General features: G+C 37.6%; 2 protein-coding genes and 1 long non-coding RNA gene across 3 annotated transcripts; 1 reads left to right on the top strand and 2 right to left on the bottom strand.

The window, feature by feature from the left end:
* Positions 1-79: 79 nt before the first annotated feature.
* Positions 80-1658, bottom strand: LOC132611468 (small ribosomal subunit protein eS10z-like). Its single transcript, XM_060325894.1, has 3 exons — positions 1351-1658; positions 1122-1257; positions 80-187 (listed from the first exon to the last, which is right to left on the bottom strand). The coding sequence occupies exons 1-3, from the start codon at positions 1545-1547 to the stop codon at positions 116-118; spliced, it is 405 nt and encodes a 134-aa protein (XP_060181877.1). The 5' UTR covers positions 1548-1658; the 3' UTR covers positions 80-115.
* A 7943-nt stretch (positions 1659-9601) lies between these two features.
* Positions 9602-12035, top strand: LOC132609458 (uncharacterized). The gene is made up of 2 exons (XR_009570846.1): positions 9602-10820; positions 11759-12035. It is a non-coding gene; the product is annotated as an uncharacterized LOC132609458 (long non-coding RNA).
* A 3879-nt stretch (positions 12036-15914) lies between these two features.
* LOC132612186 (uncharacterized) lies at positions 15915-16972 on the bottom strand. Its single transcript, XM_060326509.1, has 4 exons — positions 16841-16972; positions 16544-16664; positions 16427-16494; positions 15915-16235 (listed from the first exon to the last, which is right to left on the bottom strand). The coding sequence occupies exons 1-4, from the start codon at positions 16970-16972 to the stop codon at positions 15915-15917; spliced, it is 642 nt and encodes a 213-aa protein (XP_060182492.1).
* Between the last annotated feature and the right edge of the window lie 1631 nt (positions 16973-18603).

Raw genomic sequence — 18603 nt, 5'->3', positions numbered from 1 at the left:
ACACATACTCAGGTATTGTCTATGCCAGGGTACAGCCCGTCCGCCCAAGGCCTTCGCCCCAACCCTCATCACGCTGCAGCGCTACGGGGGGTCGAACGCGGAACCTCTGGCTCCTTTACATTCCCCAGAGGGAATCGCCTCCAAAACCTCCAGCCCCACGCCCAAATCCAGGCCTTCCACCACCACCCTACAGAAATTAAAATTATAGTTAAGATTTAATACTGTTGTCAGAAACGACAGAGAGTGGAGAGCCTAAAATCATGAGAAGACGAACAAATTAGATGGTTATTACTCTAGCTTAATCAAGACTAAGAAAGCCAAGGATCCAAAAGCAGGATAAATGAGAGCATCCACAAGTAAGATTAGTATTATTAATCAACAGAAACCATAATATTAGAGGACATTAGTGTCCAGTTCTTTTGAACAGGTAACATTTCGACCACATCAATTGTGGTGCGGATCACATATTGCTCAAAGCGGAAAAAAAATCAAGGGGACAGAAAAGTTGTACCAAGAGTACTAAACAATCAACATCCTGAAATACATTTTTTCACTTCTATAAAAGTTCAGTGATGGGGAAACCCAAAATGATATGGGCAAAATTGGAAGTTCAGCATAGGAGAAAACTAACATGGGGACATCTGAATAAAATCCACTACAGTGCTATATCCTAAGCGAATCTTTATAGCGTAATTGTTACCCCATTGGCAACTACTAAATGCATCAAGGCGGGAAAACAAGGTAGAAAGCAAGATAATAACAACACCAGGATTCTACAATTCAGCAAGTAAATCGACACATTGGCACCAGAGAATGGCAGGAACGTTTTACCATGGCACGTTTTCCCCCATTTCAATTCCTCTTGAGATGAAGGAAAGTGACTTTAGTTAAACAGGAAAAAATGACAGAAATGTCGGTAAGCCTCATGCAATACAGAAAATCTACGAAAGGGTGCACGAGCACTCTTATATCATACACTTGATAATCCAGCTAAACGGATTGAAAACATAAGGACGTGAGGGCAACTAAAACAGGTTTTGCTATGTACCAGGGCGGAATTTAAACTCAAACATGCTTCGAAAATCTAACACAATAAATAAAGAAAAATCATTTCTACTTACCCTAAATGCAGGCTGGTAGTCAGCTGGAGCTCCACCTTTCTCGCCTCCAAATTCACCAGGTGGACCTCTTGGACCAGCACGATACCCTTCCCTATCACCAAACCTTGGCCTATCACCCTCGAACCTTGGTGGTCCACTGCAAATACAAAGGAAGATACACCAAAATCAATTCAATCACTCAAATATTTATTTTTTCAACTCAAGCAACACATGAGGTTGTGAAAGTTACCGGGGCCTATCGCCTGGCGGTCCACCCATGGGACGACCAAGAGGCTTGGCGGACTTCTTCAAAGTGGCAGGGACAATTTCAGAAGGAAGATTGAGGTAAGTCCTGAGGAACTCAATGCCATCATTGGTAAGATACCAGTAGTAGTGCATCCAAGCAAAGGTCTCACGCACATACTCCTTCGACTTAAAGCTCTGCATCAGCTTGATCACTTGTAGGTTCGGCACATCAATGTTGGGATGTTTCGCCAAATTGTAGTCCTTCTTAGCGAAGCATACTCCCTCTACAATGCCGTAAATGTAAAATTCACAATAAATATAAACATCATTTAACTATTTCCAAAAGCATCCATATATAAAAGGGAAAAGGGTAAAAAATGCCCCTCTACTTTGGGAAAAGGGCTAAAAATATCCTCCGAACTAATTTTGGGTCAAAAATACCCCTCCCGTCATTAAAGTTTTCAAATATGCCCGTCTTAACGGAAATCTGCAACATAATCCAATTTCATTTTTAAACCCGCTCTATTTAAAATTGACCCAACTACATAAAAACCCCATATGCGACCAACTTGTTCGCGAGTCCTACATCTGGAGCCACTAGGCATAGGAGCGAGCAACCCATATGCGTTTGTTGGAATCAACTTGACTATTATTCTCCCGAAAGTACTGTGCAATGAAGCAATTTCATCATGTTTGATCTTTAATGAACTTCTATAGATTCACATGTTGTGGTTATTGTGTTATGGCACGACGAAGCACTTGCAATCTGTTCTATTTCAAAGTAAAATAGTCTCCCAGCAATGATAGATCTTTCCATTTCTTTAACTTCAGAAGAAAGGGTTAACCTTCTCTGTGATCCTTGGAGAACTCCATTGGTTTCTTCAACAAAATTAAGAAGCAAATGGAACCTGCTAATCTTGAAAAGATTTATGGGAGTCCATTTATAAATTTCCTCCGAAAAGGATTCTGCTGAGTGTGAACTTTGAACAGAAAGTTGATACAAAATTATCTTTTTGCTTTTGGCTATGTGGATCTTCAGCCATTGCAGGTCTTTCTGGGGGAAGTGAACAGAGAGCCCATTTCAGGACCCCCATTTGAGCCATAGCGGAAGTTCCTAAATTTTTGCAAGTATAACCGTTTTAAATCAACTTTAGACCCTCGCGTTTGAATTTCAGACATACACATATGAAGTGTGGCTTGCCATAGCCTAACATAAGAGGAGCAGGTAAACTTAGACAAATGTCTGAAGTTAGACCTTGCAGTCCCAGACTTCCGATATTCTCGTCTAAAGTTTGGCTTGCAACTCCAAACTTCCGGCACATTTGTTTGAAGTTTGACCTGACAGTCCAAAGCTTTCGACATTTTGGTTTGAAGTTTGACGTGACAGTCCAAAGCTTTCGACATTTTGGTTTGAAGTTTGACCTGAAAGTCCAAAACTTCGGACATGTTTTTCTAAAGGTTGGCATGTCAGTTCAAAAAAGTTTGGCATGACACAAGGCTACTGTCGGCAGGGATCTTGAAGTTGTTAACTTCTTATCAGAGACTGTCATTGCACGTTCTCATTGTTTCGAAATTGATATACTCCGTATGTAACTTCTTATACTTAGTGATATATACATTTTATATAAAGTACTATATTGAGATCTTGTGCAGAAACCAAATCAATGCATAGTTTTAATGTACATAACATTAACTTAGTTGAAAAAATATAAGCTTAGTTATAAGACTCTTTGCTATGTTCATCGGGTCCGATGGTCTAGGAAATTCATAGTAACTGCAAGCTTCAGAACCATAATTCATAGTAACTGCAAGCTTCAGAACCATAAAGTTGCGCAAAACAAACTAGTAATCCACTTTAGTGGGGGTGTTAGGATTTTTACTAGGAGAACTAAAAAAATTCAAAATATCAAGAAGTAAACGCAGGAAGAAGTTACAAGACACAACTATATATACATAAATAAATCCTCACATCCCTGCCCGTGCTCCACTTGTCCATTCTCACTACAAAAGAAAATATACGTTGACTGTATTATCTTTCAACATGTTGAGAAGTTTTATATTTTTAAAAGAAACTGTAACACATAATATCTACCATTTCTCTGTAACACAGGATCTATTGGTGGTACTTCTATCGAATTTGGAGTTATATTGCTGGAGAAAAGAAATTCCATTTATATAACATTTTTATATCAAGTTTTGGTTGTTTTATCTTCTCTTGCAGAGTTGTAGCTAATAGAAAATATCGCAATAATTATAAACGATTATCAGTTTTTCATTTATGCTAATTGTTTGTAGCGCAGATACATGATAAATCTATGAAGTTGTATGCTCCATGGTATATAGAGGACATGATTTTTCACTTTTAGTATATTTTTTTAAGGTGATAGTCTCATGTAGGATTTATACAGCATCAAACATCTATGAACAAATTGATTTGTCTTAGGGAGTGGAGAAAGGATTGGACAAATAAATAGTACTTACAGGATGATTGAGGTACGTGTGTTATTTTTCCAGCATTTCGTATTCATGTTATAAAATGATAATATATTTACGACAGTGTTAAAATTCAAATTTCTCATTTTTACTTTTAAAGTTGTTCATTTTGGAATTATTATTTTACTTCTAATTTTACTTTATTTTACTATGCAGCTAATATTTTCCATATTACAAAAGATATTGTTTAGTTAATTTCTCTTTGAATGACATTTCCAAAGTTTATATTAATTTTAATGATTAAAATGGTCAAACTTATACAAAGTTTGATTTAATTTTATTTTCACTAGATTGTGATCAGGTTCATTTTTCTCTTATATTTCTCTCAAAATAATTGCTGAAAATTAAAAATCACTCCATCAATAAGTTTATAATTATCCACATTCATTGCTTAATTAAAAGGGAAAAGATATTTAATTTTATTCCAATACTTAATGTGATTGATTTATATTAAATTTATTACTAAAAACAAAGAGCCTGTTTGGATGGGCTTAATCTGTATTCCTCATAATCATTTTCAGACTAAATTCAAGTGAAGATTCTCCTTACATTTCTCTTCTGATTAAAATTTATGGGTATGTCCTTTTTTAATTGAATTGGTTTTTCTTACCAACTTAGTTGTGATTACAATTTCATACACCCTGATCTGTTTTTTAGAGCAATCTATATTAATTGCAAACATGGCTAAATTCATGCCTTCAAAGATAAGAAAACAAGTTAAAAATGAATGTCGTTCGAGTGCTGCTGCTGCTTCCGGTGTCCTGTGTCAGTGGTGGGCTGGTGGCTGTCGATAGTCACGGTGGTGGTTCCGTGAGTATCTCCGCGCAATGTCCCCCTCTGTTTTGAGAGAGAGTGTGCATGCTAGATGCTAGATGGCTTGGGACTATAAGAATCCTTGGAGAATAAGACTCCAAGTACTCAGTTTGAAGAATTAATCATACAAGCTTTTGCACCCCTTTTTTTTTTTTAATGTTTGTTTGTTGATCTTTATGTTGCCAATCTATAAAGTTTTGTATCATGTAAACTTTTCATTTAGTAGGATGATTGTTTTTGTCTTTTATTTTCAAATTTCCTATTAAATATTTGTTTTGTAAATTAGAATATTTATGGTCTATACAATTGTGCATACCCACGGCTACACACCTACAACACACACCCACTTTGCAAACTTCCATTTTTCCATACAATCAACACATTTCTATATACTACAACACAATCAAAACTTCATAACACAATAAAAAGGTAGAAATTCTTACCTTTTCTTCAAGTCTTCTTCACTTGGAGATGTGATCACTTTGGTGATTCTAATGCTCCCCACTCCAATCCAACTATACCAAGTTACAAAGGAACCTTAACTTAGTAGGAAAACCACAAAAGAAAAATTTTAGGAGCAAGATTTTTGGTGGTGAATTTTCCACACCAAACCCGAAATGCCTTCTTTTTTTTGCTCTTGTTTTGCTCTTCTTTCTCTTCTAAGTCTCTTGAACCTTCTAAGGGATAGTGATCCCTTTATAATTAATTAGCACATGGAAATATTCATTAAAGCCATGGGTTGGGCCTCACTTGGCCGGCCACCCCTTAAACATTGGGCCTAAATTTTTATTTTATTTTTTTGGGCCAACTCGGTTGGTCCCGAGTTGGGCCTAGCCCACTGACCTTTCGACCTTAAAACGTTCATAACTCCTTGTACCGACGTCACCTGGGAACCCACGACCTATGGATTGAAAGCTAATTCAATTATCTACAACTTCTATTTCAAGGTATTTTCGAAATTCCAAACTTACAATACAGTTTTTGCCCCCCAAAGTCAGGTCACCCGAAAATGTTTTCTTAAAAATATTCGTTTGGAGGGTTTCCACTTTGATTTGGTCCAAAGGTACTTCATGAGTTGTGTTTAACTTTACATATGTGATTCATATGACTTTTCAGATGTTCCAAAAAAAATCTCGGTATGTGGGCCCCACCCCAGCAGATGCTCCGAGGTTCAAAAATACGGGATATAACATGATGCCTCTCAGCCATGCTTGAAGCCTCGGACTTGGCAGTGCCTAACTCCTCCCGGAGTTGAGAAATGGCGGTTTCGAGCTCGCCGAGTTTTGAAAGATATTATGAACACCTAATAAATAGGCCAACCCGAGAATTTAACTCGCTCAAAATCAACAGCAACAACCACAATAACCAACCTAGCAACTCCAATAACCAATCCGAAAGACAATATTACATTAATACTCTCTTTTTCATCATTCGACAACTTTTCAAATATTCAATTCAACGGCTTACCTTCAAGCCAACATCAACGCCTATACATTCAAATACTAACCCAAACCCATACTAACAACATTCAAGAACATTCTAAACAATTCACATAATATTTCCAACGATCCAACAATTTCTCCAAATTGGGCCGAAAACAGCCCCTAAACTATAACATAACGATGCCCGAAATTCTAACGAACACTTACAACACACCAAGCAGCCCATATACACTTCTTACGCCTTATTTCATGCCATCTTTTCAGCAAATTTCAGGGAAATACAACAGCAGCCACACGACACCACATCATCTATTCATATGCAAGTAAATCACATTATTATCTCTATACTCCTTACAACAACCCACAACAATTTTAACTCCAACTCTAACCATTAAATTCCTTCATTCTCATCACATAATCTATGATTACAACAACCAAAATATTAATTCAAATCAGTCCATCAAATTTCAATTAAAAACAGCCCCTACGGCATTCAACAACATTTCAACAACATTCCAACATTCGTGCAATTCATGTTACCAAGTTACAACTATGCTTCAACATCAAGATACATAATTTCACACATACAATTTACATTTGCATATTCCCCACACGTCTAACTTCATCATCAAACACATAGAAAAAATGATCAACTCTTACCTTAACAAGTTGGCTTTTTCTACTTAGCTAGAATTTATGAAATGAACTAATACTTGTTCTTGTTGCTCCAAATGAATTCTCCACGTTATTATCACCTTCCTAAGGGCTGAAATACCTAGAAAATCTGATTTTTGGATCAACAAATTTGAGCTCCAATTTTGCTAGCCATGCCCGAATGCCATGGCTTATGCTCTCTATCTCTCTAGCTTGTATATCAACGTTTCCTTCACGTATACACCATATTAAACCTTTAATCCAAATTGATAACATGAGTAGGAGGTTGAAATTACCTTTAGCAATCAGAATCTTCAAGAATCTTGTTTCTCTTTCCAGTTGCTTGCTTAACAACACAAAAAAAAAAACTTAAGCTACAACTTCTCTTTAACTAATATCATGTCAAGGGTCTAGGATTTAGCTTACATGATGGCTCAATTAGAAAGGGGGTTTGGGAGAGAAAATAAGGGTTTTGGACCTGTTTTAGGTCGTGTGAAATGATATAGGGCAAAGTGGTGACTTATCTATTGAGTTTAATGGGCCTCATGGGCCGAAATGTGAGTGTTTGGGTCGGGTCCAAACTTGCTGCCCTGCCAGCCCAACTTGCATCGTCCATATCTCCTTATCCCGATATCATTTTGATGAGCGGTTTGTTGCATTACAAACTAGACTCGATGAACTTCATTTTAGGCTTTTGAAACACCTTAAAACTCCTCATATTCAAGGAGATATGCCTCCTACAATATAGACTAAAATCGGGTCCGAAATTTTACTGAAGTTGTTCCGATTCATTTCGTTTAACTTCTAATCCTCTTCCAACCTTATGTAACCTCTTATGCATACATATACACACTTATATACATCAATAAAAATCCATATACACATCTCGAAGGGTCCAAAGAATCACAATAACCTTAAGCATAACTAGAGAACTCACAAAGCTTTGACGAAACTCCAATCGCAAAAGTATATTCATATCTTTTGTCCATCCTCTATATCATTACTAATAATCTCAAATACTTTAAAAGGTCACTCGCATTACCCCATATACATACTCATAACGCGATTTTAAATCCTTTAGGTTACCATGTCACCTCGGGATACTTAAGGCAACCATATATATAACGATATTCTTACTAACTCGATTAACTTTCCTTGAACCTTCATAACTCATTTTTTTTTCTTGTTTTACTTCAAGTAACACGGATTATTATGGAGTGTAACATTCTCTCCCCCTTAGGAACATTCGTCCTTGAATGTTAAATTGGTCCCGTAAGGTTCTATAAAAAAAATTCGGAAAGGTTTCCTTTATCGTCATAACATCTAGTCTTATCAGACAATCAATTTTTTTTTGAGTCGTAAGCGAATCATTCAATTCCCAACTGCCTGTTATACTGCAAAAGTAGTTCAGTCGGTAGGAGTGCCCCTGAGTGTTCACTGGTCGCCACCCGAGATCGATTCTCGGCTCTTAACACAATTTTTTTGTGAGGCATCCCCTCTGGGTCATACACATACTCAGGTATTGTCTATGCCAGGGTACATCCCGTCCGCCCAAGGACCCAGAGGGGACGGGCTGTACCCTGGCATAGACAATACCTGAGTATGTGTAGGACCCAGAGGGGATGCCTCACAAAAAAATTGTGTTAAGAGCCGAGAATCGATCTCGGGTGGCGACCAGTGAACACTCAGGGGCACTCCTACCGACTGAACTACTTTTGCAGTATAACAGGCAGTTGGGAATTGAATGATTCGCTTACGACTCAAAAAAAAATTGATTGTCTGATAAGACTAGATGTTATGACGATAAAGGAAACCTTTCCGAATTTTTTTTATAGAACCTTACGGGACCAATTTAACATTCGAGGACGAATGTTCCTAAGGGGGAGAGAATGTTACACTCCATAATAATCCGTGTTACTTGAAGTAAAACAAGAAAAAAAAATGAGTTATGAAGGTTCAAGGAAAGTTAATCGAGTTAGTAAGAATATCGTTATATATATGGTTGCCTTAAGTATCCCGATGTGACATGGTAACCTAAAGGATTTAAAATCGCGTTATGAGTATGTATATGGGGTAATGCGAGTGACCTTTTAAAGTATTTGAGATTATTAGTAATGATATAGAGGATGGACAAAAGATATGAATATACTTTTGCGATTGGAGTTTCGTCAAAGCTTTGTGAGTTCTCTAGTTATGCTTAAGGTTATTGTGATTCTTTGGACCCTTCGAGATGTGTATATGGATTTTTATTGATGTATATAAGTGTGTATATGTATGCATAAGAGGTTACATAAGGTTGGAAGAGGATTAGAAGTTAAACGAAATGAATCAGAACAACTTCAGTAAAATTTCGGACCCGATTTTAGTCTATATTGTAGGAGGCATATCTCCTTGAATATGAGGAGTTTTAAGGTGTTTCAAAAGCCTAAAATGAAGTTCATCGAGTCTAGTTTGTAATGCAACAAACCGCTTGTCAAAATGATATCGGGATAAGGAGATATGGACGATGCAAGTTGGGCTGGCAGGGCAGCAAGTTTGGACCCGACCCAAACACTCACATTTCGGCCCATGAGGCCCATTAAACTCAATAGATAAGTCACCACTTTGCCCTATATCATTTCACACGACCTAAAACAGGTCCAAAACCCTTATTTGCTCTCCCAAACCCCCTTTCTAATTGAGCCATCATGTAAGCTAAATCCTAGACCCTTGACATGATATTAGTTAAAGAGAAGTTGTAGCTTAAGTTTTTTTTTTGTGTTGTTAAGCAAGCAACTGGAAAGAGAAACAAGATTCTTGAAGATTCCGATTGCTAAAGGTAATTTCAACCTCCTACGCATGTTATCAATTTGGATTAAAGGTTTAATATGGTGTATACGTGAAGGAAACGTTGATATACAAGCTAGAGAGATAGAGAGCATAAGCCATGGCATTCGGGCATGGCTAGCAAAATTGGAGCTCAAATTTGTTGATCCAAAAATCAGATTTTCTAGGTATTTCAGCCCTTAGGAAGGTGATAATAACGTGGAGAATTCATTTGGAGCAACAAGAACAAGTATTAGTTCATTTCATAAATTCTAGCTAAGTAGAAAAAGCCAACTTGTTAAGGTAAGAGTTGATCATTTTTTCTATGTGTTTGATGATGAAGTTGGACGTGTGGGGAATATGCAAATGTAAATTGTATGTGTGAAATTATGTATCTTGATGTTGAAGCATAGTTGTAACTTGGTAACATGAATTGCACGAATGTTGGAATGTTGTTGAAATGTTGTTGAATGCCGTAGGGGCTGTTTTTAATTGAAATTTGATGGACTGATTTGAATTAATATTTTGGTTGTTGTAATCATAGATTATGTGATGAGAATGAAGGAATTTAATGGTTAGAGTTGGAGTTAAAATTGTTGTGGGTTGTTGTAAGGATTATAGAGATAATAATGTGATTTACTTGCATATGAATAGATGATGTGGTGTCGTGTGGCTGCTGTTGTATTTCCCTGAAATTTGCTGAAAAGATGGCATGAAATAAGGCGTAAGAAGTGTATATGGGCTGCTTGGTGTGTTGTAAGTGTTCGTTAGAATTTCGGGCATCGTTATGTTATAGTTTAGGGGCTGTTTTCGGCCCAATTTGGAGAAATTGTTGGATCGTTGGAAATATTATGTGAATTGTTTAGAATGTTCTTGAATGTTGTTAGTATGGGTTTGGGTTAGTATTTGAATGTATAGGCGTTGATGTTGGCTTGAAGGTAAGCCGTTGAATTGAATATTTGAAAAGTTGTCGAATGATGAAAAAGAGAGTATTAATGTAATATTGTCTTTCGGATTGGTTATTGGAGTTGCTAGGTTGGTTATTGTGGTTGTTGCTGTTGATTTTGAGCGAGTTAAATTCTCGGGTTGGCCTATTTACAGGGGAAATGCTGTCGAATTTTCTGTAGAATTTAATGTTAGTTTGGAATGAATGGCTTAAGTGCCTATGTTTAATATTGGATATTCGTTGGCATATTTGTAGACCTTGGGGAGCCCGAGGCGTAGATTGGGATTTACTTTAGATTGGCTATCTTGGAGTGCGTACGAGGTATGTAAAGCGCAACCCTTCTTTCTTTTGGCATGCCTTAGTTTGTATAGGCTAGATTATAAGCCTTAAGGAAATTCTAAATTCGAAATCCGAGCATGTTATGATCCGTATATGTTCCTTGGCACTCTTATGTATGATTTGATGAAATATGAACCTTTATGTATTTGAAATAATCGCTTTCCGAACTTTGCGCAAAGAGGTTTCACTTTAAAGAACTTCGAAATTTCCGAATGCCATATCTTTCACATAAGTGCTCGGATTGCTCCAATATATTTTTATAAAAGTTTGCATTACGTATAACGAGTATGTTTTCCATAAGCGGGCCCGACTTGGGTAAATTCCCGTCCGTGGGTCCCGCGGCTTCCCTTTATGAAATTCGGGAGCGTTTGAAAGAATTTGTTAAGACTATTATTTCGATTTTCAAATATGATCACTTTGCTTATGTTTGAATTTATGATATTGATTTTATGCATATGACTACTCACGACTCTATTCGTGCGTTCTGTTATATCTTTCGCCGGTTCCCGGGCCGGTTCTGTTATCGTGCGCATTTTGATATACTCCGGAGTTATGCTGTGTTATGGTTCTCCGAGCTACTCGCTAATGAGGGTCGGGTTCCACCTATATTTGGTGTTATGCTGTGTATGGCGTTATGTTGTGATGTGATATGTGACGGGGATACGGAGATTTGAAACTTTCTGGTGTTATGCTGTGTTATGGCGCCATCGACGGGTGGGCGACCATATTCTTCTGTACCCTATGCATTACTTACATATTTTCGAAAGTAAGCAAATTTTGATATGTTGGATTTGCACTTATGTTTGGTACTTCCATTTCGTTTATGACTCAGATTTGCTTTCTGTATATTCTGCTTTGCATACTCAGTACATATTTCGTACTGACCCCCTTTCTTCGGGGGCTGCGTTTCATGCCCGCAGGTACAGACGCACAGTTTGGTGATCTACCCATTTAGGACACCCTCTTCTGCTGTTTGGAGTGCTCTTCTCATTTCAGAGCACACATTTTGGTATATATTCGTTCGCTATGTATATATGTATTTGTTCAGGGGCACGGCGGGGCCCTGTCCCGCCATATGATTCGGTTTGTCTGTTTAGAGGTCTGTAGACGTATTTGTGGGTATGTGTGCCTACTTCTGTTCAGATGCGTTTGTATGACCCTATTCGTTATGGCAGCCTTGTCGGCGTGCATTTTGTATATGTTTTGGGGCTTTTGATACATTTGTTAGCCTTGTCAGCTTTTGATACATTTGATAGCCTTGTCGGCTTTTGTTATATATATGGATATGGTTGTGCTAAAATGTGTCCGATACAGTTTGATGAAGTTTGAGACGGCATATAGTATTTATGGTCGTATATGCTATTTGGATAAATGTGTTACGATTTGATATGTTTGTCTGTCTGGGTGCCTAAGTAGGGCACCAGTCGCGGCCCACGGGGCTGGGTCGTGACACAAAGTCTCATAATCATAATTCTCACACATCAAGACTACAAACTTACAAAAGTTACTTTGAATCATGACTTGTATATTAGTTAATCACCTTTGAAATGAAAGTGAAACATAAAGAAGCAACTCATATCAATATTTAAACTAACCAACAACGAAATCTCTATAAAGATATTTCCTGTCCATCTCTCTATTCTAATATCGTCACCCCCTTCTTTCCTTTCTTTGTTGTCCAGTGGGAAGTTCGCCACAGATTTAACGTCGACTTATTTAGTTTTTGTATTGCCAAAAAATGACTACAACTTGATAAAAAAGTTTTAAAAATATAAAAGAAACTCAAAAGATTGATAGAATATGTTATCCAAAGAGAGGGCATGAAGCTTATTTATGTAGAGGAAAAATATGAGGATGAACTGAATAATTAATCCTCCATTATCATCACATTTAAGGATATATCCTCAATTTAATTCAGGTCTATAAGAACGTGCCCATTTCTTCATTCTAAAATATGGAGTAAAATATGAGTATTATAAGAGCATTAATTTGATTCATGGCTAAAGGACGTGCCATACGTTACTCATTTTATATAAATCAACTATTAGCCAATGTAATTCTTAATTGCTGCAATCAAGAGACGTGACTTTTATTTTTTTTTTAACCCAAAATATAAATTTTTTAATTGAGAAAAAGCTAAAAAAAGGAGAAAAAAGATAAATAGAAATAGAGGCCATAGAGAAGTGTCACATCACCTTGTCTATGCGTAGCTTTATATTATATATAGATTACCTTAAGTTATTGAATCCGACTTTGTATAAAAAAAAATAATCGCACCGCATTAAACTTAACCAATTATATGTGATATAATTTATATATAGTTGCCATTTATAGCATATAACAAATTAATGTTTACTTATAAAATTACTTATAATTATCTTATAAGTAAATTGGTGGTATAATTTATTTTTTCACCAGCTTTATGCCTCTGACGTTTCATTGCGCAGTGTAATATGTCCATGTTTATCCCAATAGACCTTCATTAATGCGTAGTACCTTAGCCCCAACTTTAACAAACCTTACGATAACGAGGATGATTTTAAATAAAAAAGTTTGATTTGCAATTGATTTTTGTGGAAAAATAATAAAAACTTTGCAGAACTGAAGCTACTCCCTTACATCTAAATTATTCCTCAATATTTCATCAAAAAACTCATAACAATACATACTTTGTGTATTACTTGTAGCCTTGCGGGGGTAGTAAATATGCGATTTGGATTGAATGTGGACAAGTTAAATTAGTTGAATTAATAAGTTGGCTATTGCCTAACTTTACCCAAAATTTACTAAACATGCATCGCACGTGTCATACATGCATCTCGTGGGTCGCATGTACATCTCGTAAGTCGTGCACGAGATGCATCTCGTGCGTCACACGTGCATGTTGTGCATCTGGTATGTCAAGCCTCGACCCATGGCCTAGGCGTAATAAGACACTCGGTGCCTAACTGCATGTGACCTAGCGAACCCATAGGCTGGCTGAATCAACATGTGATATCAAAGCATGATAAAATAAGGAAATAAGACTAACACATGCTGATCTACTAAAAAGTCTGGCTGAAATATATTAAATGCGGAAATACTGTTTATGTCTAAAACATCTAAAATAAATGCCAATCAAGGCTAACACATCAAAGTCTGCTAATATCGGACTAACTAGACCATGTCTATGAAGCCTCTAAAGAATAATGGAAAGATAACTATATACAACTTGAAAGACTGAAAGCAGGATAACGCCTTAGAGGAATTGAGGCTCACCAAGCAGCTGATACGAGCAGTCCTAGCTAGCTGGATTGTCAACTTGTATATCATTGCCTGCATTGCGAGATACAGGCCCCCAAGCAATAAAAAAAGACATCAGGTCATTTGAATTGTATTGGTAAATAAAGCAATTGAAAGAAGAAATATAAGTACTGAAACTGAAACTGAGACTGAACTAAACAGGAAGGCAAGGATATGAAGTACTCCCTGTTTTGAATGAAGAATCACTTGTATACCTGTAAATATAAACTATGCCCTAGGGCCCAAATAATATACACAAAAACTGTGGCCTCAGGCCCAAGCAATACGTATGCATAAACTATGGCCTAGGGCCCAAAAATACAGATACATGTGTTCAGCATTAAACAATTTATAACACTGAGTCTGGGCTATAGCTAATAGCATGATAACTATTTTCGATTATGGAGCTTAAGACAATAACTGATTATACACTGACAGAGACTCATGTTATGTCAATACACAAGTCTATAATGATTACGTACTGAGTTCATGATATTCAAAATGATCACTATGAACAAATTATGAAACTATAATCCTAGAAGATAGCAGTTCTACAACTATTCAAGAAACTAGGGCTAAACTGTATTCTGAGTCAAATTACTGATAAGCATGTAGAATGAGGCGTAGGGAGAATGTTCAGTTTTCGATTATGGAGCTTAAGACAATAACTAATTATACACTTACAGAGACTCATGTTATGTCAATACATAAGTCTATAATGATTACGTACTGAGTTCATGATATTCAAAATGATCACCATGAACAAATTATGAAACTATAATACTAGAAGATAGCAGTTCTATAACTATTCAAGAAACTAGGGCTAAATTGTATTCTGAGTCAAATTACTGATAAGCATATAGAATGAGGCGTAGGGAAAATCATGAACATTCCCTATCGTAGATAGTTATCCTCACATACTTGTATATGCTCCAAAACTTGTATCTATAAGTCTGAACTTCGTGAAGAACCCCAAAACCTGTGTCTTAAACCTTAAACGAGGGTTTTCTTGAAAACCCTAGGTTAAGAAGAAGGATTAAATAATTAGGTTGCGTAGCTATATGCTAGAATTGACTTGGAAATGTTTGGAATGCTTACCTTAAAGCCTTACACTGTTTGGGAGAGAGAGAGACTGCATTCTAGGGTTCTTGAAATTATAAAAACTGATTTTCTAGGACAAAATGTTGTACTTATACTGTTTGGTATCGGGGTAAATTGACGATACAGCTCGACGGTGCATATCGACGATTCGTCGATTGGACCATACTATTGCAGTATGAGAGAAGTTCAAAGAGTTCACAATTTGGATGCCATCGACGGTGCACTTTGCCGGGGCGTCGATGCACATCGATGATCCGTCTTCCTAACCGTCAAATTTCAACTGTAACACTGAGTCTGGTTTTTTGACTTAACTCTCCCTTTTGGTTTCCGGGGTCCCTGTGTCATAGACGTGACTTAGTTTAAAGGTACGAGGTGTTACAATATCTCTCCCTTGGGATCATGCGTCCTCGAATGATGGGTCATGGTGAAAAGTGATGGCTGAGGCATGTGCACACTAACTGACATAGACACATGAATGCTGAACTGAAAAAGGGGGCTGAACTGAATTATCTGATGAACTGAATAACTACTGAACTGGCTAACTACTAAACTGGTTGAATACTGGAAACGTGGAAACTATAGAAGGAAGATCTGAAAGGGGAATATATATTACCTTCAACATTTTCTGCTGACTCTTCAAAGAGATAGGGATATTTAGACTTCATGTCCTCTTCGGCTTCCCATGTAGCTTCTTCAACTTTCTGACTTCTTCATAGTACCTTTAGTAAGGCAATTTGTTTCATTCTCAACTTTGCGAACCTCCCGATGTAGAATTGCCACTGGAACTTCTTCATAAGTCAAACTATCATTGACTGTTGTGCTATCAGTCGGGATAACCAACGACGGGTCTCCCACAGACTTTCTCGACATGGACACATGAAACACTAGATGAACAACAATCATGTCTTGTGGCAACTCAAGCTCATAAGCCACTTGACCAAACCTTCGCAGGATTCTGTATGGTCCAATATAGCGAGGACTAAGCTTCCCTTTCTTAACAAACCACATAACTCCCTTCATAGACGAAACTTTAAGAAACACCCGATCATTAACTTGAAACTCTAAGTCCCTTCATCTTACATCTGTGTAAGACTTCTGGCTGCTCTGAGCTGTTTTCAATCGCTTCTAAATCAACTTGACCTTTTCCATAGCATGATAGACCAAGTCTGGTCCCAACAACTCTGCTTCACCATCTTCAAACTAACCGATTGGTGATCTACATCTGTGCCCATACAAAGCTTCGTATGACCCCATTCTAATACTAGCATGGTAACTGTTATTGTAAGCAAACTCAATAAGAGGCAAGTGATCATTCCAATTACCTTTGAAATCAATGACACGTGCCCTCAACATATCCTCAAAGGTCTGAATGGTGCGCCCTGGCTGGTCATCTGTCTGAGGATGAAAAATTGTACTGGGATTAACCTTTGTACCCAATCCTTTCTGAAAGGATCTCCAGAAGTTGGCTGTGAACTGAGCACCACGATCTAAAATAATGGACACTGGGTCCCATGAAGTCGAACAATTTCTCGGACACACAACTTGGCATAGTCCTCCGCTAAATCTGTGGTCTTAACTGGCAACAAGTGCGCTGACTTCGTAAGTCTATCCACAATCACCCAAATTGAATCAGGACTCCTAGCTGAACGAAGTAGACCTGTTATGAAATCCATGTTTATCATCTCCCACTTCCAAAAGGAAGTATCAATATTCTGGGCTAAGCCACTAGGCCTCTGATGTTCGGCTTTCATTTGTTGACAATTCAGAAACTTAGCTACAAAATCTACTATGTTCGTTTTCATGTCATTCTACCAATAAATCTACTTAAGATCATGATACATTTTCGTGGAGCCTGGCTGAATGGAATACTTGGAATTGTGAGCTTCTGACATGATTCACTCTCTGATCCCATCTACATTTGGAACGTATAATCTGCCTCGGTATCTCAAGGTACCATCACCTCTGCCTTGTTCAAAAGCTGTCGTCTTATGCTTGTGAATCCCTTCTTTCAGCTGCAACAAATAGGGGTCCTTATACTGTTTCTCCTTAACTTCAATGACTAAGGAGGAAAGAGCTCTATTATGAACAACCACACCGCCATCCTCGGAGTCCAAAAGTCAAACTCCAAGACTGGCCAAACGGTGAACTTCCATAGTCATAACTCTCTTATTTGTGTCAATGTGAGCTAAACTTCCCATGGAACGCCGACTAAGAGCATCGGCCACTACATTCTCCTTCCCTAGATAAGAGAGAATATCCACATCATAGTCCTTAAGCAATTCGAGCCATTTTATCTACCCAAGATTCAAATATCTTTGCTTGAATTACTGCGGGATTTTAAGATCGGTGAAAATATCCACATGCACTCCATACAAATAATGACACTAAATCTTAAGTGCAGAAACCACAGCTGCTAATTCTAGATCATGAGTCGGATAATTCTTTTCATGATCCTTAAGCTGTCTAGATGCATAAGCCACAACTTTACCATGATGTATTAAAACACATCCGAGACCAATTCCCGAAGCATCACAATATACTACGGACCCTTCGATTCCTTCTAGTAGTGTCAAAACTGGAGCAAAAGTCAATCTCCTATTCAACTCTGCTCGCATGCATCAGACCACTGAAACTTAACATTTTTCTGAGTCAACTTCGTTGACGGAACTGACGTCGAGAAAAAACCCTCCACGAACCGCCTATAATAACCTGCCAGACCTAGGAAACTTCTGATATCTGATACTGAGGTGGGTCTTGGCCAATTCCTAACAGCGTTAATTTTCTAAAAGTCCATTTTAACACCTTCGCGTGAAATCACATGGCCTAAGAATGCCATTGACTTTAGCCAAAACTCGCACTTTGAGAATTTTGCATAAAGCTCCCGATCCTTGAGTGTATACAATACTCTTCTGAGATGTTCTGCATGATCAGCCTTACTATGGGAATACACCAATATGTCATCAATAAACACAATGACAAATAAATCGAGATAAGGCTTGAAGACCATGTTCATAAGATCCATGAAAGCTGCTAGGCTAACACATCAAAGTCTGCTAATATCTGACTGACTGGACCATCTCTATGAAGCCTCTAAAGAATACCGGAAAGATAAAACTGTCTACAACGGGAAAGACTGAAAGCAGGATAATGCCCTGGAGGAACTGGGGCTCACCAAGTAGCTGATATGAGCAGTCCTGGCTAGCTGGATTGTCACCTGTATATCGCTGCCTGCATCTCACCAAGCAATAAAAAGGGACATCAGAACATTTTAATTGTACTGGTATGTAAAGCAACTGAAAGAAGAAATATAAGTACTGAAATTGAAACTGAACTAAACAGGAAGGCAAGAATCTAAAGTACTCCCTGTTATGAATGAAGAATC

Source organism: Lycium barbarum, chromosome 9, assembly GCF_019175385.1.
Source record: "Lycium barbarum isolate Lr01 chromosome 9, ASM1917538v2, whole genome shotgun sequence".
NCBI lineage: Eukaryota > Viridiplantae > Streptophyta > Magnoliopsida > Solanales > Solanaceae > Lycium > Lycium barbarum.
Note: the sequence above shows the minus strand (reverse complement) of the source record. Positions and strands in the feature narration are given on the sequence as shown.

Coding starts and splice junctions, on each gene's coding strand:
- LOC132611468 (XM_060325894.1), bottom strand. CDS start 1,547: ATGCAGAGCTTTAAGTCGAAGGAGTATGTGCGTGAGACCTTTGCTTGG. Junction 1,258..1,350: donor CCGCCAGGCGATAGGCCCCG/GTAACTTTCACA, acceptor TTGTATTTGCAG/TGGACCACCAAGGTTCGAGG. Junction 188..1,121: donor ACTACCAGCCTGCATTTAGG/GTAAGTAGAAAT, acceptor TAATTTCTGTAG/GGTGGTGGTGGAAGGCCTGG.
- LOC132612186 (XM_060326509.1), bottom strand. CDS start 16,972: ATGAAAGCCGAACATCAGAGGCCTAGTGGCTTAGCCCAGAATATTGAT. Junction 16,665..16,840: donor GGAGTCCTGATTCAATTTGG/GTGATTGTGGAT, acceptor AGATCCTTTCAG/AAAGGATTGGGTACAAAGGT. Junction 16,495..16,543: donor ACGTGTCATTGATTTCAAAG/GTAATTGGAATG, acceptor TTACAATAACAG/TTACCATGCTAGTATTAGAA.